The sequence below is a fragment of the Macrobrachium rosenbergii genome, chromosome 31 (genome assembly GCF_040412425.1).
Source record: "Macrobrachium rosenbergii isolate ZJJX-2024 chromosome 31, ASM4041242v1, whole genome shotgun sequence".
In the NCBI taxonomy this organism is placed as follows: domain Eukaryota; kingdom Metazoa; phylum Arthropoda; class Malacostraca; order Decapoda; family Palaemonidae; genus Macrobrachium; species Macrobrachium rosenbergii.
The window spans coordinates 20,693,249-20,720,936 of record NC_089771.1 but is presented as its reverse complement, the minus strand read 5'-3'; the positions used below and the strand labels follow the sequence as shown (position 1 = coordinate 20,720,936).

At 37.1% G+C, this 27,688-nt stretch overlaps 1 protein-coding gene across 1 annotated transcript; it reads right to left on the bottom strand.

Moving 5' to 3' along the window:
* Positions 1 to 877: 877 nt before the first annotated feature.
* Positions 878 to 27,086, bottom strand: LOC136855403 (uncharacterized). Its single transcript, XM_067132393.1, has 2 exons — positions 26,710 to 27,086; positions 878 to 2,035 (listed from the first exon to the last, which is right to left on the bottom strand). Exons 1-2 carry the CDS (start codon positions 26,911 to 26,913, stop codon positions 1,736 to 1,738), a joined length of 504 nt encoding a protein of 167 aa, XP_066988494.1. The 5' UTR covers positions 26,914 to 27,086; the 3' UTR covers positions 878 to 1,735.
* Positions 27,087 to 27,688: the final 602 nt, after the last annotated feature.

Below are 27,688 nucleotides of genomic sequence, written 5' to 3'. Positions count from 1 at the left end.
GTATCAATTAAAAAGAAAAATAAAATGAGGTGGAGAGACAATGAAACACGGTAGAAGTGCGTCAACAGGATAGACAAATTCGTTATTTATCTTAATAGCAAATTTTGTTGTTTAATCATGGAAAGGTATTATGGTAACTGTCCGTCATTTAAAGTCATTCTGTGATTCATTCACAGAGAATGACTCGCACAGGGAATATCAGCGAAATCTATTTTTGCCATATTGTTTGATGATGATCTTAACGGTAAGAATAAGACAAAAAGACCAAGCTACAGCTTGTTAGATATATAAGAGCCAATAGGTTTGCCGAAAGAGAAGGGGACAATAGTTGTTTGTAAGCAAGAATGAGGAAACTTGAAGCCTGGTAGCGAAATTGACCGGCTTTGCTCTCACCCTGACCACCTAGCCTTTGCTTTTTCTTTATTATCACTCAGAAATTTTTTGGCATTTTTATGTTTATAGTAAAGAATTTTTTTTCTTGTTTTTTTTTCCATTTAGAGTTTTTGTTCATGCGTAGCAAGAACTATCTTAAAGCTTAGAAATGTCATCTTTGAGGAGCCATACTGTTGATGCTCTTGGCAATAATGTTGTTAATCCCATACTTGTCCAGTTTGAAAGTCACTTACTTAGTAATGACTTATAGTTAGAAATATATAAGATTATTCAAGGGTTTTAAAGATATATATAGTCTTCAGTCTTCAGTCTTAATCATACTTTCATAATCTTGTCATTAGATAATTCTAAATACAGAATAAGTGTTAAACTAAACTTAGTATCATTTAGATGTTGGTGATGGCATTGAACGTACATGATTATTTATGACATAAATATTGAATCTTTAAAAATAGAGAAATAGTGTGGATAAGAAAATGCAGACTTATAAAAATATAGTTCTTTGGAAATATGTCTTTACAAAATAACCAGGTTAGAATATTAAACAAAGGATAGTCAAGTCACTAGTGACTTTTGGCCACTGTAATAAATTCTTTGGGCGAGCTTTGGTACCCAATGCAAATGTTACATAACAAAATTTGCTCTTTAGAGGAGTAACAAGAGTTCAGAACTCTCTTAAACTTTCAAGACAAATTTTTAACTCTTGAAGTACAGAAAAATGATCTAATTTCAGCATGACTGTTGGATATTGTATGCAAATAAATAGTTACTATTCTGGTGAAATTAATGTTGGTTTCGTGCGCTTAAATAAATACGCTCTTGGTAACTGCGCGTATGAGTGACTTTTGCTCAAAAATAGATCCTGTGTTTATGACGAACAAATCCGTACAGTCCTCTGGAAGCCACAGCTGCTAATTTAAATGCTGTAGCCTGGTGTCATTTTTGGCAACTTTCCTAGATATGACAGGATCTTTCACTGGACCTACGTACATGAATTTTTTCTCTTAGGAAGAATATATTTGCACCCCGCAAAGGCAGCATTTTAAAACCCGGGAGGCCCTGTAGGGACCACTGAGGAGATGCTCATTTTGGGGAGGGCCAGGTAGCTGAGAGATGCCAAGCCAAACCGCAAGCCACATCAGAATGAGACCGAGGTCATGCTTGGTTCTCGTGGGCAGCGTGGACAGGAATTTTCGGGGATCGATGGGCGAGTTGAAGTAGGAGAGAAGGAAGAAGAGAGAGAGAAAGAGAGAGAGGAACGTGACCACATTAGTAGTAGGGGCTACTTGGGGAAGTTCCTTCTCTCGCACATGGCTGTTTTCTCTCGCCGCGTTGCTGCCTCTCAGTCGGTAAGGTGAGACACGACGATCGGGTCCTGCGACGAAGGAGCCACGGCCTCCGAGTACGACGGAAGGGACGAGTCGTCGCAGGTATCCTCCAGCCACGTGTACATCAAGGTGTCCGAGGCGTCCCCCTCCGTACACGTGTTTTGAACGGCCGCCGCCGCCGGGGCGCACTTGGCAGTCGTTGTGGCGGATGCGACCTCTCCCGAGGGCAGGACGACGGCGTACAGGAGGTGATAGGGTGGAGGCTTGGATGTCACCACTTCGTAGGAAGGTGGAGAGTCCACCATCGGCGATTCCTGCAAGAGGAGAATAATAAGTAAACAAGGAAGGGACTAAGGTTATATCTTATTGCGTTAAGGAGTTACTTGCTAATGCTTTTTAGATTATCACCCACTTTATATACATATATATATGTACATATACATATATACTGTATATGTATTTTTATATATATATAAATTATATATATATAAATATATAAATATATATATATATATATATATATATATATATATATATATATATAATATAATGTATGTATGTATATATACGCTATACGCACAAGGATCACTTAATGTCTAGATTTCTGACACTTTCTGGATACATTTGTCACTACAAACTCTTAGACTGAAATTAAGAAACGAATGAGGAATCTCTCTAACACCTGTGGCAGGATTCGATACATATATATATATATATATATATATATATATATATATATATATATATATATATATATATATAATTATAATATATGTGTGTGTGTGTGATGTACGTATTTTTGTTGTATGTATATTAAAAATAACGTGGACTGTCCTCATAAACAGAATAAAAAATCATTAAAGTTACTTCACGTACTGTCTTAGCAAGTTACCCCCTTTAGTAAAGAAATTCTACTTTCTAGTTTTTATTTCATTTAACGGGTATCCGACCCCTAATTGCAGTTATATGTGTTAACTCTTGTTTTTTCGCATTTAAACATATTGCATTACATGTTTGCTTTGTGTGGGCATATAAAATATATAAAAATCCCTTGATGATTTTATCAGTGACATAAAAACTAATGCACTCACAATCGTTCTTAAATGCTAGTATTCACCGATAGGGATAAAAAAAAGTGCAAAAATAAAAAGAATCTTTGTGAAATTGATTATTTCTTTTGCCAGACTGAGAGGACTCTTAAGGTCTGAGACAGAATATGTTACGCTTAAAATGTAAGACCAGAAAATGACTGTGCACTTAGACCATCAAATGAAATTCTTATCTAAGGACAATTAAAAATAATTTATTGTTACAAAAGTGTTGTAAAATTTAACATTCCTTCCAAAAACAAATCAAAGCGGAAAAAATGTTTTCCTACCGGCATGCCATCCCAGAATGAGTACAAAATACCTAAGGCCGGTCTATGCAAAATGAGCATGCGCACTATTTGCTGAAAATGACGAGTAGAAATGTTATTAGATAAATTTTATGCTGAGGGGACAATTGAACGTTGGGGCGAAGTAAGAGGTGAACTTCAAATTGTGAAGAAAAGCTATATATTATATATATATATATATAAATGAAAGATAAGGTTGAAGGTCACACTAATAAACCAGCTTGGACACTCGAGTCAGAATGTCAGCGCGGGGAGAATAAGGAGTCTTCAACATTTAAGAAAAGTTAAAGAATGCAAGAATTTGTAATTTGAATGAAAAAAGAATGGCCAAGGGATCCGATCTACTTGTGCAATTTACTGCAAACCATTTTCTTATTCGGACTACTGATTCGGTTATTTCAGCTTCAGTTCGACCTGAAAAACGAACAAGTAAGATTAAAAAAGTTTAACAAATACAAATTTTTTTAGCATCAGTATATTAAAAAGTGAAACTGTACATCAAACAAACTCGAAACAAAAATGTAAACCAAAGAAAGCAGGGAAGAGAAATGCGTGAAGAAGGATAAACCTAAAAAAAATGTGGTAATTAAAACCTGATAAGACTAATCCAGTTGACAAACGTGGCGGGTGACCTTGACATTAATTTTGAGGATAAGAAACGTTTTGGAACAATTCAGTTTTATATTGGCAACTATATCAAAAAATGTGCTTGACTTACCTTACTGCAAAATCTTTTAACAAATCACAAACTAACTAACATATATGTATGTATATATATACTGATATATACATACATATATGTATGTATTTATATATTATACATACATATATGTATATATTTATATATAAATATAAATATATATACATACATATATCTATTATAAATAAAGACAGAATCCACGAAGGAAAAAGAAACATTAAGGCTAGGCCTGACCTCTTATCGTCCTTTGCTTGTCTGCTAAGTAAAGGACGGTAAGTCGGAAAGGCCTCATAGCACTCTATTGTTTCTCTTCCTCGTGGATTTTATCTTTATTTATATATATTCATCACGGTCCATATTTTCGTGATTCAGTTATACACACACACACACACATACATATACATATATATATATATATATATATATATATATATATATATATATATATATATATATATATGTATATATATATATATATATATTATATGTAATGGAAATAAAACGATGCTGATAACTGAGACTTCCTCATTAGATTGCTCGTCCACGTATTTATAAAAGTGATTTCGGTTTAAATCTTTGATGGCAAAATTCATGTTTAAGGTCAGGTCACAGCTTTGGCATTTAAACCCTTCAGTAGGATTACATGGGACTTCTGCCAAGGGATTTGCCGCTCTGAAGACTTTCCCCTTTGAATCATGGCACTTGGTGAGTATATTTAGCTATGATGGAACACGTTTCGGGAATGACTTCCTTATGTCGAAAGAAAAAAAGCAGATATTTCCTTCATTGTCAATCCTTTTGGGTCTTTGGAACGTACTCTTCGAAGAACTCTTCCTACATAACACGTGTTATTCATCATTCTCCAGGTATAATTATCAAAAGTTTCAAGTCATGAAAATGACTTAAATGCTTCTTAGTACCAGCCTTTGTTTCTGGGCGCTGGCATTACGCGGTCTAAATCCCCCTGCCTTCATGTACATGTTCGTAGCCTTCCTTTTAATTCTGTTCTTGCGTTGACGGCAACACGCGAATGAAGATTCAGTGTCAATGATGGGGGACTTGTCTGCGCCTTGGGTGGGGATATCCTTTTAGGCTGCATATCTGAACTGAGCTTACATACAAATACTTATTTTGCGTCTATATTATGGTGCACGAGTTTATATTCAATGTTCAAGTGAGCGAAAGGAGAAATTTCCGAGTCATAATCATGTATTCAGAGCTAGTAACTCTGTAAGCTGCCATCTACGATACTTCATTATTTGTATCCTTGTCTCCTACCTAGAGGCAACACCGTGTAGGCATTCCTCTTTCGTTGAAGTGACGCATTAACTCAGCTGAAGGAAGACGCCATTCTCTCATGTCGTGGTCGATCACGTGGATAGAAACGATCACCCTCTCCCTCCACCAGATTTACTTCCCCGTCCCCCTTGTAATCCCGCCATATGATTGACCCCCTCCCCCTCCCTCACCATCTCGCCTCCCATCCATCCACCCCTCCACCCTAGCCACTAACGGTTTATTCCACGCCGGTTCTTTCCTCTTTGTTTCTTTGTTCAAGATATTTTTCTGAACGTTTAAACTTACGAGTAGTGCTCGTTAATAGTGTGGTTCTTAAAAATCTTTTGTAAAATTATGGAAGTTTCTGCTGTGTAGCTTTAATGGAGGACATTTTTTTCTGTAAGTGGTTTATAATTTCCTCATCAACTCTCTTCCATTTGATTTTTATTACAAACCTCTTGGTTCTTTTGTATACTGATGAAGGATGAATCATCTGTTGTCGTTTCCAAAATAGCAGCAGCGCAGTAAATGAAAATAGATCTCGTCAAAAATGAGACGATTATAAAACTGTAAAAATGGAAAACATTATTATGATGAGTTGACGGAGCTTATCACGTACTGTATGTGTGTTGAACGATCTGAATCTAAACGCATTGAGTGACTTCGCATCACAAATCTGTTTTTCTCAAGCGACCAAATCATGTTAAATTGGAGTCATGAAATTCGATAGTGTGGTTAGGATGAAATTACTTCTCTTAGGCGAATGCCGACAGCCGAAAGTCCTGATTTTGCCCGAAACAAGAGGGAAAGGAAAATATTGGCATAGGATTTCAAGGACGTTAGGCCCTAATGCTTATCATAATCTGGCTGCATTTCCTCACCTGAAAATTTGAATGACATGGAGAAATTGTTTAAGAGTAACGTTGTTGGTATGAGAGAGGGATTTGAGGAACGGCTGAGGCGAATGAAAAAAAAAAGTTCTTTAATATTTTAGTTTTCCGAATAACTTACGACCTACAAGAGCTGGTGCCAAATTTTAGAACTGTTGTCGGTGAAAAATTACGGTGAGTCATGTTATTTTCTCCAGAAGTTAATAATGATCATATCACGCGCGCACACACACACACTATATATATATATATATATATATATATAATATATATATACATACAGTATATAGTATATATCAATACAGCCAAATGAACTTTAAACGAAACGTTCCAGAGGTGTTAGGGCTCGTTCAGGAATCGAAGATGTGAATTATGGACCTGGTAGTTAGTCGACTGTTGTGGATTACATCTTGGGCAAAGGACAACGTGGGGCTTGCAGGAAGTTCAAACGGTCATCATAGTGAAAATCAGTAGTTTTTTTAATTTTCTGTAAAAGAAAACTATTGAGATGGCTATTTGTCTGTCCGTCCGCACTTTTTCTGTCCGCCCTCAGATCTTGAAAACTGTTGAGGCTAGAGGGCTGCAAATTGGTATGTTGATCATCTACCCTCCAATCATCAAACATAGCAAATTGCAGCCCTCTAGCCTCAATAGTTGTTTATTTTATTTAGGGTTAAAGTTAGCCATGATCGTGCGTCTGGCACTGCTATAGGTGCCAACAACACAGGCCACCAGCGGGCCGTGACTGAAAGTTTCATGGGTCGCGGCTGAGAGTTTCATACAGCATTATACGCTGTACAGAAAACTCGATTGCGCCGAAGAAACTTCGGCGCATTTTTTACTTGTTTATGCCATGTGCTTGATTATTTACACTGGACCTGCAAACAAATGTGGTTATCTTCTCGGATATTACATTGTTTGCCGCATTATCATGGTGAAAGGAAAAACCTTGTCACGAATATTCGCACATAATAGTCATGCAATTCATACATGCTTACAAAATATTTCGAGAAGCCACAAATAGTGATTCCAAGTGTTTGAAACGAGGCTTGAAAGTCGAGGAAGCAATCAAAAACAACCTGCCAGTGTAGAGCCTCTCGCAAAAAGAAAAAATTTGTGGGACAGAGCGACATCTGTTGACCCTGACAGCTACAAAGATGGCCACATTCTACCCCACGACCCCGGCCGCATACTCCATGAACCAAAACAACAACACATCGTGTGAGGAAAAGAGACCCAACATCGCATTTGGAGGGTGGCAGTTGCGACGAATCACACTTCTCTTACTGGATACGTCGTCTCGAAGCCCAGTTTGTGTTTCCAGCTTTCCTTCAGTTTTTGAATATAAAGATTTTATACCTTATCAGCCCCATTTTAATCTGTGATGCTCTCTGGGGTACTTTTTCAGAAGACATAGTTGTGTTTACTTTGACTACTTTGACTCACTTTTCATCGTCTGTCGTCTCTCTGACGCTTGATTAATTTTAGTTGTTCATTATTTTAATTCATGCGCACTGTTTTTTTCATTCGAGAACCTGTAATGCATTTGAAGTAAATCCCGTCCGGTTTAAGGCACACATGAATAAGCATAACAACAAAATTGAACACGGTTGTTATATCAAGAAACAGTTACGTCAAACAAATGAGGATAAAACGGAAAATAAAGAGATGTAAATGAGCCCTGGAAGATTTTTGTAACATCATAAGACCTTTAACAGTGACCGTGGTCATGGTGCAAATTATGTGATTAAGAAAGGGAAGGGCCAAATAGACTTGAAAGAAAGCCACCTCGTTGCGTGCTGCCTGACAAAAGCGTTTTAGAGGCATCAGGACTCGGTCGGATTCTAGGGAGAACAAGTCACGTAGCGTCTCTCTCTCTCTGAGGAACAAAAAAGACGGCGGTTAACTGTCACGCAAGTAGGGCCTGGGAGTGGAAAGTTTCAAGTGGGGAACAGCTTAAGAGACACACACAATGTTTTATTCAATGACAAATTGTATTTGTTTAAACTTTGAACACAATTTAATAGTACTCGTTCGTGTATACGGCTCTTGGAAAGTCTTTCGAATAGTCTAAGAGCAAAGTGTGACAGACACGAGAACACTCCGTGAATTTAATGTGTATCATTAGGTGGACATGTTTCTCGAGTTCTGTAAACCAGTCCCGGCCCTGGAGAAAATTTTATCAACATATTCTTAATTGAGCAGAGATCGCAATACAGAGAAAATTACAGTATTTTCAACAACTCACCAATGACAGTGCCTCAATTTAATGAGCTGAAAATATGTTTCAAAAAGAAATGTTACCTGGAAACATGTTAATGCATTAATTTTATGTTACAATGTAGAATCCTCCGTTAACTGATGAACGATATAATATATATATATATGTGTGTGTGTGTGTGTGTGTGTGTGTGTGTGTGTATATATATAATTAGTGTGTGTTATTACTAGGGGGTTTCTTTAACAAACGTGGGAGAGTTTTAGATTCCAGGAATCTATAACCATATAAAATCAGTTTTTATATCTTTCATACTTTTGAACCGCGCTGATCTAAAACCTGTCTTCTTATCCCAGTATTGGTCTTATGTCACTCCCGCAAGCAACTATAGAAAGCAAAAAGCTGACTTCGTGTAAAGAACGTGTCGGATTATTAAGTGTGGCAGTTTGCTCTCTATGTCACGTACTGATTATATAAAGGAATGTTGTATTGTTGTGCATCGTTACTGGGGTACATCCTACGTGGTTTGAAATCGAGTTATATTGCGACGCAGATTGATTTTCTTTGTGTTGTCTTTTTGTTTAGTTTTCTGTAAAAGAAAACTATTTAGATGGCTATTTGTTCATCCGTCCGCACTTTTTCTGTTTGCCCTCAGATTCTAAACACTACTGAGGCTAGAGGCTGCAATTGCATGTTGGTCATCCACCCTCCAATCAATGTAAACATACCAAATTGGAGCCTCTAGCATCAGTAGTTTTTATTTGATTTAAGGTTAAAGTTAGGCATAATCGTGCGTCTGGCACCGCCATAGGTGCCAACAACACAGGCCACCAGCGGGCAGTGGCGTAAAGTTTCATGGGCCGCGGCTTAGAGTTTCGTGGGCTGTGGCTGGGAGTCCGTTTACGCTAACTGGGGACGACTCCAGAGAAAAAAAAAACCTTTACAGCCTATTTTGATATTTTAACCGCTGAATCATAGATGAATCTTGAATACGTAAAACCTTTACATCATTTTCCTCTTTATACACACACACACACACACACACACACACACACTCTGCATCACTGATCTTTTTCTCGCACGTAGGCTTGTGCTTTCTGGACATTAAGTCCCTTCATTCCCAATGCCTTTTTCATCTATCTAGCTCTCTCTCTCTCTCTCTCTCTCTCTAAAACTTTCTTTCTCTCTTTATGACTTCATCAAATCATAACTATCCTTTCACCTTTTATACATCTTTGTGTATATCTCGCCCCTTCACTTCTGTGTACACCACATGAGCTACATAAACATCTCGACAGTTTCAACCTGTTATTCTTTCGTTCCTATTTACATCCTTACTGTATATTGCATTCTAACTTCGCTTCTGTAGACATCCTAATTCTCTTCTCAATCTTTCCCGCGCATCTCGGTACCATCTTTGCTTTACCTCTTCTCTCGTCCTACCACCATCAGTTATGTTTACTCTCTAATACCTATACTAAACTCCCTAATATACCTATCCTAATAAACCGCTTCCATATTAACATTTGTTAGTCCATCTTCCTAGTTAGCTTACATTCATAGCCTTACTGTTTCTTTTATTTACTCTCTTCTTTCTCCTCTCAGCTTTTCTTTTTTTTTTTTGACCGGTTTACCAATTTTTCCACTACCCCAAACCTATATTGTATTATGAGCTTGGAACGTCAACTGTTCCAAACTCCATTCCCGACTTGTTTTCTTATCCAGCAGCTTCACATCTACATCTGCTGTCAGCCCTCTGACTCCTTGAGTCGTTCCATCCATTTAAACATTGCATTACTCTTTCCCACCGCCCCTCTAACGATTCCATTTTGAACATTTTCAAGATTCGTGTATGTCGCGTACAGCGTCGTCCTTTTATTTTCAAACTTCTGGCATACCTGTTGCTTAATAAAGGCCTGATTCATACGTATTCTTTTATCTAAACCCTCTTTATTATGTTTTACTACTCAGTCAAAACTCTGTCATATTCCTTCTCTGGTAAACTAAGTAGTGTTATTCCCTATAATGAAAGTTATGTACCTTCTGTATGAAAACCTTTACCTCCAACAATCAAGCCTCTTACCAAACGCAATTCCACAAGAGTCTGTTTTAGATCTTTCTTAGACAGTGACCCCCAACGGGTTTTAACCCGGTATGTATCCACTTTTGCGGCGTTTTTAGCACAAGTCCGTGGGGATTACTGTAAAAACATAAACAAAAGGCTGTAAATATAAAAAAGATAATGACCCCCGAGAAATATTAGTCCTAGATAACGACCCCCGAAAACCACTGGGGGTCACTATCTAGGAAAGATCATCTGTCTTAAAATCTGCTCCAGGAGCGCCTTAACTACCACACCCTTTCTGTCACCCACTATTATTGCATCTTTTGCATTTCTGTCACCCACCATTATTGCATTTTTTGCATTTCTGTCACCCACTATTATTGCGTCTTTTGCATTTTCTGACACCAGCCAGGCACAGCATCAGGTTCTTATAAAACCAGTGTCTTTGGCTCTCATTTTTTTTCCCATTCCAGGACCGTTTGCAGTTATTATTCCAACTACTGAGAGTTGGCACATTTAACTTTACTACCCTCTCCCAAAACGAACTCATTTGCATTCATTTGCACTCATTCAGTCGTCCCCAGTCTCCGTGACACTGCAGGCGCTGTTGCTGCTAGTCATCATCTGCCCTTTAATTTTTTAAACATTTAAAGTTCACACCAAAGAAGATTGTCATTAAATTATCATCTCGGATTCTGTTAATTTGATTCACGAATATAGTCATGGCAGCATAATCGGATGCATTAGAGCACAATTTTTTTTTTTTTTGTATTATCGAATATATTACTCAATGCAAAGTAATGCAAACTTTTCCTGTTTGGAATCGTAACTTTTACGATTTCATTTTGAGAAACAGAGGCCTACTACAATCACTGTAAGTAAGTTGTTGGAACGTGAAGGACTGTGACAACTAACAATAGAAACACTCGTTAACATAAATAAACCACATGTATTCAGACATGCTAGTTTTAGATTTCTGAAGAGAAAACTATTGTGCCGGCTTTGTCTGCCCGTCCGCGCTTTTTTCTGTCCGCACTTTTTCTGTCCGCCCTCAGATCTTACAAACAACTGAGGCTAGAGGGCTGTAAATTGGCATGTTGATCATCCACCCTCCAATCATCAAGCATACCAAATTGCAGCCCTCTAGGCTCTGTAGTTTTTATTTTATTTAGGGTTAAATTTAGACATAATCGTGCGTCTGGCAACGGTATAGGCCGGGCCACCACCGGGCCATAGTTAAAATTTCATGAGCCGCGGCTCATACAGCATTATACCGAGACCACGGAAAGATAGATCTGTTTTCGGTGGCCTTGTACAGAAAACTCGATTACGCTGACGAAACTTCGGCGCATTTTTTACTTGTTTTAATTTATTAGTCTGTTAAAAAAATCTATTTCAAATGGAGCCATGAAGTAGAGATGCTTCTGCAAGGAGCTCTTAAAGGTGACTTGATTGCCTTTGTATTTAGCTCAAGGTTTTGGAAAATAATGAATGGTCTTTTCACTTATGGAGGTCTGTGTCGAACGGTAATTTTGCCTTTTTTTTTTTAATCAAGACTGCTGACTGCTTTTTTTTTTTCTACCACCCACAACATGTTATCGGCATGAATTCGCTAAAAGTGGATGAAATTTGTTAAAGGTCAGTCAGTGTAACATTTTGTAAAGGTTTCTGTAATTCAGATACGGCAGAATACCTCCTTAGTGCAAAAACATTGTGTTGTATAGCCTTAGAATATCTTAAGAGTATTTAACAGCTAGAAGAATTAATAACGTAGAAAAGGAAGGCTAATCTTTTCGCATTGTCAGCAAATTTATTTTGTTATAGTGTTTCGGGATATAAAAAAGAAAATCTTTAATGAAGAGCAAGAGTGTTACGTCATCCATCAACATTAATTCTCGTTGCTTAGTTGCCGCGACTCAAATAGTTGTTGGTGTAGGTCGTCCTGTAAAGTTCAAGGATGTGATTTCTGGAAGAACCACAATTCGGTGGACTTGGTCTTGTTTGCCTAACCTGTCTGTATGAGAAGCTTGCAGATCTCAGAAAAAAAAAAAAGCTTGTGCAGGTAGGTCCTGTTGCTCTTGATGTAGTTACACCAGTTCTTTTACTATTTTTTTGGAGTTATGTTGCCATCGCCGTTATTTGTTTGTTTCCCAGACCTTCAGACATTATTGACAGCGAACAAATACATCTTTGAAGATGAGCTTCGAGAATACCGACACGAAAATAGCAGAAAACTTAGTGAAAGTTCCACGGCACTATTTGCATCATTGCAACCTCCTTGACCACAACACCCGCCCCCTTCTCCCCAGGTAGAAAACAATAAAGTCCAGTTAAGTAAAATCTACAAGTATAATTCTGTCCAGTATTTCAACACGAATATTCATGGTGTGTAAATCAGCAGTTTTCTTGGAACGTGGCTGGATTTTTTTTATATTACTGAATATCTGCTAAAAAGCCAGTGCATGGAACTATTCAAATAAAAAAAAAATTGTCTTTGTGGAATGAGAGAAGTATTGCCAGGAGAAGAAATCTATCGTAAAACATATCTGAAATTTGTCAATCGGTAAAAAAAACATCCATCAGATAAATTAGGTAAAGCAGCATTGCGTGTTCATCTTAAGATTGTAAGAAAACTTTCTCCTATTTATGAGCATCAATAAACTGTACATGCCACTCCCAAGATGATAACTAAGTTTCCATGCAGTGGTATCATGAGAAATAGTTTTTGTTGTAACTACTCGGTTCTCTAACAAGAAAATAAAATATATTTAGTGAATGGAAAAGTTTTTGAAGGTTTTCTGTGGTAATCCTATTAAAATGACCGATCGTCGAGCTTTTTCGTTTCTTGAATTGATTCGCTGATCATGCTGCGGCAGACTTTGATACTAAAACACTATAAAAATAAACTATTCGGTTTCCTCTTCATCCCCATAACACCTAATTTTTAGCACTGGAATCTGTTATGCTTCCATTTTTATGCTCTAAACTTAAACGTGATATTTATCATCCGCTGCTTTTAGCTCCTTGTCGCTAGTTGCTTTTTACAAGCATGAGAATAACCTTGACAGAACAACAAATATCGTATAATTTACTTCTGTTTGTGCAACTTCATATAATATTATTTTTTGGAGGCTTCGCAAGAACTGCCATGAAATATTTGAATAAGTATTTAACAGAGTGCGTGTTATACCAAATGAACCCTGTGCCATTTTTACTGATATCATTATTAATAAAAACTGCATAAGTTGAAAAATTCGTAATTATACATAACCCTTGAGCTTAACCTTCTTAGTTTAAAAAACATGCAGTCTTGAGGGGCTTCAGTATTTTGAGAGGGCTCAGTAATTTAATAAAATCAGTTCCCTTTAACAAAGACGAGAATTTATTGATGTTTCTGGCCTTGTTCTTTTTTTTTTTAAACATATATGTCCATAATTCCCAAAATCCCCAAAGTCTGGAGTGTGTGAACTTTTGTTAAAGGTCAAGATCAAAGTACATTTTCCTTATAACAGGAACGGGATCCTGTTACGAAGAAAATGTAGCAAGTGTGTATTGTATCAGCTGTTGTTAAAGGTCAAGATCAAAGTACATTTTCCTTATAACAGGAATGGGATCCTGTTGCATAGTAAATGTAGCAAGTCTGTATTGTGTCAGCTGTTGTTAAAGGTCAAGATTAAACTACATTTTCCTTATAACAGGAATGGGATCCTATTACACAGTAAATGTAGCAAGTCTGTATAGTATCAGCTGTTGTTAAAGAATAAGCTGCATTTTCTTTCATCATGATCTTTAATACCAGTTAATACAATGCGGACTTTGAAAACTATGGACATACATATTAAGGGAACTGATCAATCCAGAAACATCAATACAATCTCGTGTTGGTTGAAGGGAAATAATTGAACAAAAATACTAAACCCACTCAGCATACTGAAGCTCTAAAGAATTGAAGTTTTTTAAACTAAGAAGACTGAGTTCGAGGGTTTTGTATAATGAAGAATTTGTTGACTTTTGCAACCAATCTACCGATAAGCGGAACCAGGGAAAACTGACTGATTCACTGTAAAATATTGTGCTTCATAACTAAGTCACAATTCCCTTGTCTGTATAGCTTAGTATTACGTTCCCTTTTTCGGATGGGCATAATTATAATTACGAATTAACTTTTATCATTACCTTTGTCACCGTCATCGTGAATGTTTATTAGAACGAGCATGATAAGAACTGTTATTATCAGAGAATAACTAAATCTTGAATAACGAGTTTGCATGTGAAGTGACTCATGTCTAGGGAAGGGAGCGGTTTCACTAAGGTCGGCAGGTTTCGATGTATCAAAGGTAATCCTACCTTTACGAAGAGCCATCAGATGTCTGTCGGTTCCCCGTGACGTTGACTTGATTTTATAAAAGAAGAGAAGAATCTGAAGTTCAGCTGCTCACGTTTTCGTGCCATTAGTGATTCTCATGGCAGAAGAAGGGGAAAAAATGAATAAATTAAAAAGATTGAATAATCGGTTTAGAATGATACGTCGAAAATGCAAGAGACAAGAAAAAAAAAAGCCACTCCTGACGGCCTTGCCTTCAGCTTACTGTTACGATGACAAGCAAACTAGCTTAACAAGGTATTACCGTGCGAAGAGAAAAGTACAGCGAAATGGATTAATCTTATCGGTGGCCTTGCTTACGGTGACGTCATCTCACTTTAACCGTAAATATAAACAAGTATAAAATTCTTCGAAGTTTCTTCGGCGCAATCGAGTTTTCTGTACAGCCGCTACAGCGTATAATCAAGGTCACCGAAAATAGATCTATCTTTCGGTGGTCTGGGTCTAATGCTGTGTGAGCCGCAGCCCATGAAACTTTAACTATGGCCCGTGGTGGCCTATCCTGTTTGTTGCCAGAGGCACGATTATGGCTAACTTTAACCTTAAATAAAATATTACTGAGGCTACAAGGCTGCGATTTGCTATGTTTGATGATTGGAGGGTGGATGATCAACATAAAAATTTGCAGCCCTCTAGCCTCAGTAGTTTTTAAGATCTGAGGGCGGACGGACAGACAAAACCGGCGCAATAGTTTTCTTTCACAGAAAACTAAAAAGAAAAAAAAATTACTACTGCATTATTCTCAGTCATTCTCAGGACGTGTCTTTACCAAAGTCAACGATTTTACAAATAAATTTATAACGATTTTCTATATTTAGGTAATCAGAGATGCAATATATGATCTAACAGCATCTGAGAAGGGTATTGTTCATTATAAATATTCACTTGTTATGTAGCCGCGTAGAATGTTTTTTTTTCTCCGTATCGTTTTCTGTCCCCATTCTGCCAGTGGTTAAGCATTTCCTGTTTTATTCCACTTACACTAACCAACGTACTTATCAGATATGTTGTAATAGTTTATGGGATTAGTTTTAAGGACCAGGGCATGAGAAAATGAAATTCAGTTTTTTTCAGTTACTGTATAAAAATTTCCAACTCACACTATATATGATATAGGCTATATATGTATATATATATATGTGTGTGTATATATACATTATATATATATATATATATATATATATATATATATATATATATATATATATATATATATATATATATATATATATATATATATATATATATATATATATATATATATATATATTTGTGTGTGTGTGTGTGTATCACTGGCGAACATGCTGTGTAATTGCACAACACCATACGGAAGCGTGAAACAAAGGCTATGATCCTGACCAGTGTCATCTTCTAAGGCACTTACCAACCGAAAGATTGGTACACATTAGAAGAGATTCCCGTTAAATATGCCAGGGTAGAAGCACAGTACGTAATTACGAGCATACAAACAAGTAAGACAAGGGCTTTTCCACCTGAGAGGAGGAGGGGGAGGAGGAGGAGGAGGAGGCTGGTCATTGCTGACAGAGTTCTAGTGCGCAGGACACCTCATCTGGATTATTGCTTAACCGTTTTGCTGCCGTTTGGGCCAGCCTTAACTGCACTCAAGTCTGTACGTTTTACGTTCATATATTCCTAACCTGATGTTTCTTTTCTTATTAAATATTTCTTTTATAAAACTAGGCTCGATTATATACATTTCCCTATAACGTTTTATTTGAAACGACCAGTTTTTTACCTGGTGCTCGGTTAATGGCAAGATTGTTATCTGTGACGCGGACAAAAACTGCAGTTTTTCTGTGCATATCTTATGCGGCTTTCAGTTCTCTTTTCCATTGAGGTGCCAGTTTGACTAACGGAATTTATCACATTTATTAGATGGAATGTGATATATACAGCCTTTGGTATTGGCAGGAGAGTTCTTAATCGGTACTTTTGTTTTTTATTACATGATAATTGTTGTTCTTGAATGCCACGCTGACATTAAAGTTCTTGATTGTTTAAATTTAATAGAGGGCAACATCCTTAATTATATTTTCCGTGGGATAATTATATATATACGAGTATATATATATATATATATATATACACACATATACATATATATATATATATATATATATATATATATAGAAAAATCAACACACAATCACGTGTGGAACAGAAATAAATTTCTGACTCACATCAGGACTTGTATGGCATAGTGGGCAGCGCCTTGCCTTTCAATTGAAAGACCTGGGTTCGATCCTGATGGTAGTCAGAAATTTATATATACTGTGATTTATATATATATATACATGTATATACTGTATGCATAAATACATCAATATATATATATATATATATATATATATATATATATATATATATATATATATATATATATATATATATATATATATATATGTGTGTGTGTGTGTGTGTCTGTGTGTGTTTGAGAAACGGGGCTCCAGAAGGTGCGGCAATTTCAGTTTTAGGTGCGTGGTCTCCTCAACTCAATCTGTGATGCGCTCCTTTCAACTAAGTACGAAGAATCAAACCCTCCCCTCCCCTTCTCGCTGGTAAGACCGGTATCATGTTCCTAGACCACGAGGTACATTTGAAATATATCACGAGGGAACCCTAGATCGGTCTCACGGGGTAGGGGCAGCATGCCGTGAACCTGTTTCCTGGAAAAACCTAGCGTGTCTCTGTTGGACTAAGCTGCAATTTCCTCGCCTGACTGGGTAATCTTATGTGGTGATTGCAGCCAAGTGGAGAAGGATATGTACAGCATATATATACACACACACACATATATATACATATATATGTGTGTTTTTTTGTCACATACATCTTGAGATTTTTTATTCATAAATATTAAGCCAGAAATTTCGTTTAATATCAACTCACATTACTTAGGGAATAACTTACACCCAAGAAGATTTATAAGTGATAAGAGCTTCGTCACTATTGGGATTCGAACTGCCACCTGGTTGGGAAACAACGAAAGCAAAGTGACTGACCATTCAGCCATCAGAGATGTGCAAGTTTATATTGACTCTGCTGTACATACGCCTGTATGTATAAATGTAAATATATATAAATATATATTTATTTTATACTTACGCACACATACAGGTGTATATGTATTTATATACATCACACATTATCACAAGTGAAAAATAAGAAACGGGGTGTAGGTCCTGACCCGTTTCGACTTTATTTCCAAGCCATTGACAGTCCTTCGTCAGTGGCTTGGAAATAAAGTCGAAACCGATCAGGACCTACACCCCGTTTCTTATTTTTCACCTGTGGTAATGTGTGATAAATGAATCACGTACAAAAGTGATTATAATCGTGTATATACGTATATATACAGTGTGGTTGTGTATAGTGTGGCAGCGTAAGCATTGAACAATCTACTGCCTTAATATAGCCTTCGGCCATAAGCAATCAAAGCTGAAGATGGAGTGAGGGAGAAAGTCGATATGAACCAAGGCTTAGGGCCGAGCAACTCCTGTCAGCTGGAAATGTATAAGGATCAGAGAAAACGAAACTGAAAGAATACCAGAACTTGGTCGTAGAGGAAAAGGAACCCATCAAGCCAGCGCAGTCTGCTGGGTACTGACCTTCACAGGGTAAATATGGAAGGTGGGTAAAGCTAATTGCTTGCCCCCAAGCTACAAATTGCATGATACCCACTAACCTTCGACGATATGGCTTAGAGGAGCCGGAGCGGTAAACACAAAATGTCAGCATCATGGAAAATCCAAACAGGGGAAGTGACATGCTCTTCAGATATCGAGGTTATGGTTTCACCAACGTAAGGTACATTGGAGTAGTTCATTGGTTCATCATGGACTTCTACTACAATAGAAGGGGTTGTTTACAAGGAATATGTAGTGGAGATGCAAAAGCAGACACTACAGAAGTGAGATAAAATTTCGGGTACCAAATAGGGAAAGTTCATTCGAAAGTATGTTTAGAAGTATAGGGGTATAGAAAGAAGGTCTTGAAGATCAAACAACTTTTCATGTTCGGGACAAAAGGGCAATGGGTGCTTTTCCTCCAACGTCAGCTTGATTGGAATGCAACCCTTCTAAGTAGCCAATTGGTTCTTAGCCACGTAAAATAAGTCTAATCCTTCGGGCCAGCCCTAGGAGAGCTGTTAATCAGCTCAGTGGTCTGGTAAAACTAAGGTATACTTAACTTTTCAACCCTTCGGGTGATGTTCACTCAGAATTTAGGGTTTCCAGTGTTATATTTATATTGAGAATATCAATATGTAGGCGAAAAGAAAGCAGGAATTCTCAGCAAATTAAAGCATCAGAAGAATGATGAGCATACTGAATTTCAGTGAAATTCAGTATGCATGAGTTAAGGTATGAATGTGCAAGCGTCATGATGAAACTACATTCAGGCTTGCGAATGGAGACTTGATTAGAAATTGCGCTGAGAGGTCTGAAATAGCTTCTGGGAAGCATTGCAAGAACAATGAATTTCGTATGCAAGAAGGAGAGGGTACAAGTTGCGTGATAATCTCAGTGGGCATCGAAATTGATCATTCCCTCTGGTATTGGGTGCCGCCAAATCAAAGGAAACTAACAGCCGCTGCCACATTTATCTATGTAGCTGTTAAGGATTTCTTAGGGACATGGGACGTTTGACTTGAGGTGATTAGAGAATATGCAATGGACTGTTCTGAAAAATATCGAAAGGTCTGATTTTAGAAAGGTTCCTTCACAGACGCAAGAAACAACAGTCGTTGTATAAAACATTGGGAAATCATGAAGCTACGAGGATGCAGTCAAAATTCGAGCCAGTTTTGTGTAGATCATGAAGTTGGGCAATTCTGTTCGTAACAAAACTATTACATTTGGTCTTCAGCTCATTCTGCCTAAAGTAAATAGGAAACAGTGACTAGCGCCATCAAGCAATTAAAAGATGAACGTGACAATAATGTCATTCCGGTGTCGATGAACTGTTGAATATAACTCCCGTGTCGATGAACTGTTAAATATAATTCCCGTGTCGATGAACTATTAAATTTAACTCCGGTGTCGATGAACTGTTAAATATAACTCCCGTGTCGATGCACTGCTAAATATAACTCCCGTGTCGATGAACCGTTAAATATAACTCCCTTGTCGATGGAACGTTAAATATAACTCCCGTGTCGATGAACCGCTAAATATAACTACTCCGGTGTCGATGAACCGTTAAATATAACTCCCGTGTCGATGAAATCGTTGAATATAACTCCGTGTCGATGAGCCGTTAAATAATGAACCGTTGAATATAACTCCCGTGTCGATGAGCCGTTAAATAATAACTCCGTGTCGATGAGCCGTTAAATATAACTCCCGTGTCGATGAACCGATAAATATAACTCCCGTGTCGATGAACCGGTAAATATAACTCTGGTGTCGATGAACTGTAAAATATAACTCCTGTGTCGATGAACTTTTAAATATAACTCCGGTGTCGATGAACTGTTAAATATAACTCCGGTGTCGATGAACTGCTAAATATAACTATGGTATTGATGAACTGTTAAATATAACTCCCCCTGTCGATGAACTGCTAAATATAACTCTGGTATCAATGAACTGTTAAATATAACTCCCGTGTCGATGAACTGTTAAATATAACTCTGGTATCAATGAACTGTTAAATATAACTCCGGTGTCGATGAACTACTAAATATAACTCTGGTATCGATGAACTGTTAAATATAACTCTGGTATCGATGAACTGTTAAATATAACTCTGGTGTCGATGAACTGTTAAATATAACTCTGGTGTCGATGAACTGTTAAAAACTCCCCGTGTCGATGAACCGGTAAATATAACTCCCTTGTCGATGAGCTGTTAAATGTAAATCCGGTGTCGATGAAAAGTTAAATATAACTCCCGTGTCGATGAACCGTTAAATATAACTCCCGTGTCGATGAGCTGTTAAATATAACTCCGGTGTCGATGAACCGTTAAATATAACTCCGGCGTCGATGAACTGCTAAATATAACTCTGGTATCGATGAACTGTTAAATATAACTCCGGCGTCGATGAACTGTTAAATATAACTCTGGTATCGATGAACTGTTAAATATAACTCCGGCGTCGATGAACTGTTAAATATGACTCGTGTTGTCATCCGAATCGGTCATGGTCAAAAATAAAAAGAAAGAAAAAAAAAAGCCTTATCGAAGACTCTGATTGCATCACATGGCCTGCGCTCAGGTGACGAGCACTGACCACGCGGCAGTGAATTTCAAGTCCTCTTTTGTCATTCGCGATGGGAAGAAATAAAAAGGCAGCGTGACCGTGAGTCATCCACCGCATGATCTTTGTTTATGTGTTGGGCCGGTAATATTTGCCTCCTCCCCCACATGGGTTTTGCAACAGTCGCATGACCGCAACTGGAAGTAACTGCTTTTATTAGATTGGCATTTATTTGGCGCACGCCTGTAACATTAGTAGTAGATGCATGAATTGTATGGCAAAAAGGTGCCATGTATGTGCATATATATATATATATATATATATATATATATATAAATGCATATGATGCATTATATGATTGTATTTCATCTTAAAATCCACAGACCGTCACAGGAGCTAATCAAAATGTTAAAATGCTTTACACACACACACACACACACACATATATATATATATATATATATATATATATATATATATATATATTATATGTGTGTGTGTGTAAAGCATTTTAACATTTTGATTAGCCACCACTTCACATCTAAGGTCTGTGGATTTTAAGATGAAATACAATCATATAAATGCATACACGCACACATTATACATACATACATACTACACACATACATAAACACACACATACATAAACACACACCTGTCCATCTATCTATCTATCTATCTATCTATCTATATGTGTATATATATATGTATGTGTGTGTATATAGATGCTTTTTCTGGTAATAGGAACGTCCTTAGAAAATCAAAACACTATGTTTACACTCGCATCAACCCCTTAAATTGTGAATCAAAATGAACCACTGTGAAATAAAAAAAAAAAAAACTCCACAAAGGGTTACATCACGCAGGCAATTCAGATGGAAGCAAGGATGGTAACGCAGCAATGTATGCAGAATAAATGGAAGAGAAGAGTCTATGTTTGTCAACACAGGAATGCACGAAGGGATTGTTAAACCTTGCTTTCTTTTATGGAAATGAGGTGAGGTTGTTGAATGTAAATGGAAGGAATACTTGAATAAATTACTTAAAGAGGAAACTAAGGATAAGAAAGGTTGTAAAGGGGATGAAGATTGACATACAGAGTGATAATAGGCTTATTAGGTGCAAATATGGATTCAGGTCCGGAGGTTTTGGTGCTTTTGACGGAGTAGAGGATGACAGGTTGGTGAAAGGTGCTTGGAATTTAGGAGTGCTGTCAGAGGGAAACATATATTGTGAGCATGACAGGGATGAGTGATGCCGTGAGTAAGAGGGCGCAACTCACTAATGGTGAGCCATTTCTTTTGACATATTTATATGTATATATTATATACATATACATACATATATATATATATATATATATATATATATATATATATATATATATATATATATATATATATATAATATATTATATATATATATATATATATATATATATATATATATATATATATATATATGAACTATGTAATATGCACGTCTTAGCAAAGAGATGAAAAGGCAGTGCCTATTATTTTGTTTTCTCCGCGGCCACCCCACTGTGGGAAACGGCTTACGTGTGGGTATGTACAGCGTCTACTTAGAGATACCGGCACATTTAAGAATTTCGGGCGGACTTTCCTCGTCTCCTCGCCCTCCAGGTGCGTCTGGTGGCGATGCGGCCGCTCTCTGGAGGAGTGCATCATTGTTTTAAAAATCCTTTCGCAATCAGGTCCCTCGAGCGTTGACTGTCGGGAAATCCTGCGTTTTGCATAGGCTAAGCACATGTTGGTCGTCCGCCTACAGTACCTCCTAATTTCCATTATTGACTCGTTTGTCCTTTTTAAAAAGGTCTTCTTTTCAGTTCCTGTTACTTTCGCTGTCATAGTTTTCTCGCTCGCATTCACTGGAGCAGTCTGCCGAAAAGTATTTGGAGGACTCTTTTGTTCCTCTTTGCAGCTCTCAGTTGCTGGAGAGTCGAAGCATTGTGGAAAATGTTTTGAATCAGTGTGAGAAACATGTATGCTTGTTGAAGGTCAACGCGGTTACATTCAAAGTCGACTCAATACCCCACTAATTCGGTTCTTGAACCCCTTGCCCTCCAACACGGCTACACACCTCCCAACAGTCTCCGACTAGCCTTTTTTTTTTCTTTTTATGCGGCTGAGGAAAGAACGTTAAGACAGAGGGAGACAAAGACTTCATTTTAGGCGGAGGTTTTAACACGTAGCGGGAGCTTTACTTCAAGTTATCATACTGTGATTTGTAGTCTTATTTTACAGATAAACAATATAGGCTCAACTGTAACCTCTCAGTATTGTTACCAGTCTCTTTGACTTTGCACGTAATATAAAGAAATAACCATTTAGGGATCAAACATAACACAAGAGGTGAAAATTAATAAGGATGGAAAGCTTTGGGAAAATGTGGATGAAGTAAGAAATGGACACGTAACCATAAAAATGTACTGTAATATAACTCTACAGTCACCAAGGGAACAATATTCATAAGTCCCACCGAGTCAGTCTCTCTCTCTCTCTCTCTCTCTCTCTCTCTCTCTCTCTCTCTCTCTCTCTCTCTCTCACACACATCCTTATTAAAAACTTGTTATTAAAATGTAGCTGCTTACAAACTAAGCAGCATAAATAGTTTTAAAATCAAGAGGTTGATAAAACTTATCTCAAGACGTAGGGATAAACATTTCAGAAGGGACTATTTCGTAGGATGGGTGACCTATCCAAAACGAGCTAAAGTTTCTCATCGTAATTGATATCTATGTCATATAGTTTGTTGATTTGTATCTAAATTTCTTTTTCATAGACTGCTTTCCCTGTTGGAGCCTTTGGGCGCATAGTTTGGCTTTTAATAGTAAAACGATAACTGAACCAAATTTTGACTGAATGAAAAAGGCAGTGGTAACTGTAACCTAAAGCAAGCGAGGCGTGATTCTAGATACCCACAAGAATACTCAGTTTATGGGTATTGCTCTCTCTCTCTCACATTGTATTAATATTTCCTCTTAATTCTGAACTATACAGAAAAACAGTTAACTACATGCATTTCTCGTATAGATTTTTAATTTTTCCATTTTAAACAATGATGTATTTATAACCACAATAACGAGCAACGTAACAGCTTCCCTGCTTGGAGAGAAATCATTTAATTTTTTATTCCATGATCTTTCAATTTTCTGGCCTTTTTCCTTTGTGGTAATGAGCATACGATATTGCCCATCACTTTTGTCTCACTAATATATATATATGTGTATATATATATATATATATATATATATATATATATATATATATATATATATATATATATGTGTGTGTGTGTGTGTGTGTGTGTGTGTGTGTGTGTGTGTGTGTATTACTAAAAGGACCTTATTCAAACTGGATGGTATCAATTGGAGTATTTATTCAGAAATACGGATACTTGATAGTGTGGACTGTTCGTCCAAGAAAGCTTGTAACTTTTTCTGAATAAATACTCCAATTGATACCATCCAGTTTGAATGAGGTCCTTTTAGTAATTCTACTAATGCACAGAACAATTGTGTAATTGATAAAGTTAATATATATATGTATGTATGTATGGATGCATGTATACATGACTGTTTGTATGTATGTAGATTCACTCGATTTCTTCTTTTTGTTCGAGAACAAAATAGAAGATTGTGGGATTTTTCCTGCAGCTCTCTTTCGTGGAGCTGAAGTACATGAGTGGTTTGGATTAGATATCGACATAATGGAGTGATTAGGTATCGGTATATGTGCTGAATGGGTATTTTAGTACCCTGGGTTTTATTGCGTAGGGTGGGGTTAATGGAGATCATAGATCAAAGGTCCTTTAAACATACTCAGAAAATATTTAAAGAACCTTGGGTAGAATAGGTACGAAAGTAGTAGTGTGCAGTGCGGTTGGTAAGGGAGCGGAGATGTAGGAAAAAGGTTTGGCTGATAAAGGGCATTTTCTCATTAAATTATGAGCCTCAGGCTAAGTGAGAGTGATTGTAAGGTCTGTTGTCAATGGGGAAGGGGTTGTGGCGGGTTGGGGGTGGGGGTTGCGGCCCCCATTTGCTAAGGCCACGAGCGATATGTAAGGTCAGAAATGGGAGAGAAGAAAAAACGTGACCGAAACGCAGCGCAATGCGCTCTCTCGGATATAGGTTAGATAGAACTTGAAAGTCGATTTCTACGTTTTTCATTCCTTCGCCCGTTAGTGAGATTTTCCGGTGCTGCAGCTCTTAGTCTTAGGGACGAATTTATTCTTTCTCACTCAAGAATGTCAAGAATGTCAAAGCTCTTCTGTTTCACGTATTATAAACAGCAACTTTAGTATCAGTGTTATCACCTCCATATTATCGTAGCATGAATTGGCACATGGTTAATTTTGTTATATATTAGGCATTGTTTCAGCTTCTTATTTACAGCAATATCTGCCAACTTTACAATAAAGTTTCATATATATATATATATATATATATATATAAATTAAATATATATATATATAATATATATATATATATATACTATATATATATATATATATATATATATGCGTGTATGTGTACTGGTAGCATTTGAGTGTGCTTATTTCTCATTTAGGGAATATCGATCCCCGTTAAAATCCGCCTATTGAAAAGATCAGTTGAAGTCTAAAAGTCGAGCACTTTCTTCGACAGTGCCCTCTGGGCGAGGTAAGCTAATCCGCCTGATTCCCACAACAGAGAAAACGTGATTCAGGTGGAATTGTGATGATTTAGGAATAAACATGTTTATCGCTTTTTTTTTTTTTGCCGATACATATCGCTTGGTTTCTGTTTATCATTGTTGTTGTTGCTGTCTCCAGAGCAAACAGTTACTCAGTTGTTTAGAGATGAGGTCAGTGGATAAGGGTACAGCCATATATATTTTATATATATATATATATATATATATATATATATATATATATATATGTATGTATATATATATATATACAGTATATATATTGATTATATCTATCTTGTCTATCTATCTGTCTATATATATATATATATATATACACAATATATCTATATTGATTATATCTATCTGTCTATCTATCTATATATATATGATATATATTACTTATATATATACAGTGCGTATATATATATATATATATATATATATATATATATATATATATATATATGTATGTATAGTATATATATGTGTTGTGTGTATGTATATTACACATGCCTGTATCGGCATAAACAAGCCGCTCTCTAAACTTGCTACTATTTTTAAATATGTGATTGAAATTAACTGTCTTAGGAAATACAACGAATAATAACATCCATGATTCACAGACTAACCTATAAGAAAAATATATACCCGCACAGAGAGAGAGAGAGAGAGAGAGAGAGAGAGAGAGCGTAAATTGTATATGTCAGTGAAACGATGATCTCTTTTCATCCATCCACATTTCACCACATTACGCCCAAATTAAGAAAGACAAAGATTCAAATTTTAAAATGTATATGTGTAGCAAAATATCTTAGCATGGAATAAAAGTCACCAAGTAGTGAGGCAATAATTTGATGTGTTATTTTATGAAATCAAAACCTTCTGATGTGTGTTTCCAATGTGAAAAGCTTTAGCTTCAGGTATTTAAACCATCGCATTAGGTCTATACCTCAGGCGACTGGATGAAGGTAATCAGCTGTTTCACATCTGCCTAGTATTAAATTTTCTAGCAAAAAGGTTCACAACTTGAACATTTTAGCTGCATGGAGGCAGAAATAGCTTTGAAACAAGGAGGCCAACATGAGTGACACCAGTGGTGCGGCAACAGTATGCTTGAAAAAGGGAACGATTTATCAGTACCTGGTCACCATCGGTGTTTGAGGCGTTCCGCTGTCGGCAGCAACGAGTGGAAAGAACCGTTGCCAAAATCAACAGGTAGATTCCAGAGAGAACTAAGGCGCAGCTGACTCCGAACTGGCCATACTGGTGCATGGAGAAAATAGCCAGGATGCTCGGGGTGATGGCCAGCAGGGCCAGAAGAAACGATTCCAAACACCTTTTCATTTTTCTGTCTGAGAGATGCTCAGTGGTTTAACTAATGCTCCGCAATCTGCGCAGGCCACTGAAGCCGTTCGTCGGTTGCGCGCTCAGCGAGCAGCAGAGGCAAACTGACTGAGAGTGAGTGAGTCGAGAGACTCTAGTCGCTTGGTCTGAACTCTAGAGCGACAGAGCCTCTCTCAGCCTGACCTGTCATCCTTCGAGATCTTGGGATGATGACGTCATTCGCAGTGATGCATGCAGCCTCTTGGCTCGGAAGCCATTGGGAAATAGTGGCAGATGAGATATCATAAACTAATTCGAGAAATAACTATTCATATGTGGAGAGAGATAAAAGATTGCATATGCCTGTTGAGTAGTTGCCATGCATTTTTGTTATAGAGTGGCCTCGTTCACCTCCAGCCGAAGTCAGCCTGTTTGTCTGCCTGTCGCTGTAATGGATACCCTGAGAACAAGACGCGGGCATCCTTTATGAATAATCCTTATTCATGTGTTGACAGGATCCACCTGCTTGACTGATCTGGTCGTTGCTGAATGCACGTAAATTGTGAATTGCAATTCATTAACATTAATCAACGCACGAAAATAAGTAAAGATAATTTGTAAGTTAAATGTGAATGGTTAAGGAAATTCGGAGGCGAAATTAGCCGTCTTAGTTGTGGTTGAGACCATGCAGAGACGCAGGCGCCTTGCACAGATCTTGCCATCCAATTTTAGAGTTTACGTAACTGTTGTCATTTGCATACATTATAGACCAAGTCGGTTTTTTGAAATTTTATTT

What these genes read in the sequence shown, in the direction of transcription:
- LOC136855403 (XM_067132393.1), bottom strand. Translation starts at nt 26,913, where the DNA reads ATGAAAAGGTGTTTGGAATCGTTTCTTCTGGCCCTGCTGGCCATCACC. An exon ending in CAAACACCGATGGTGACCAG is followed by an intron (nt 2,036 to 26,709) that starts GTACTGATAAAT and finishes CTCCTCTTGCAG; the next exon opens with GAATCGCCGATGGTGGACTC.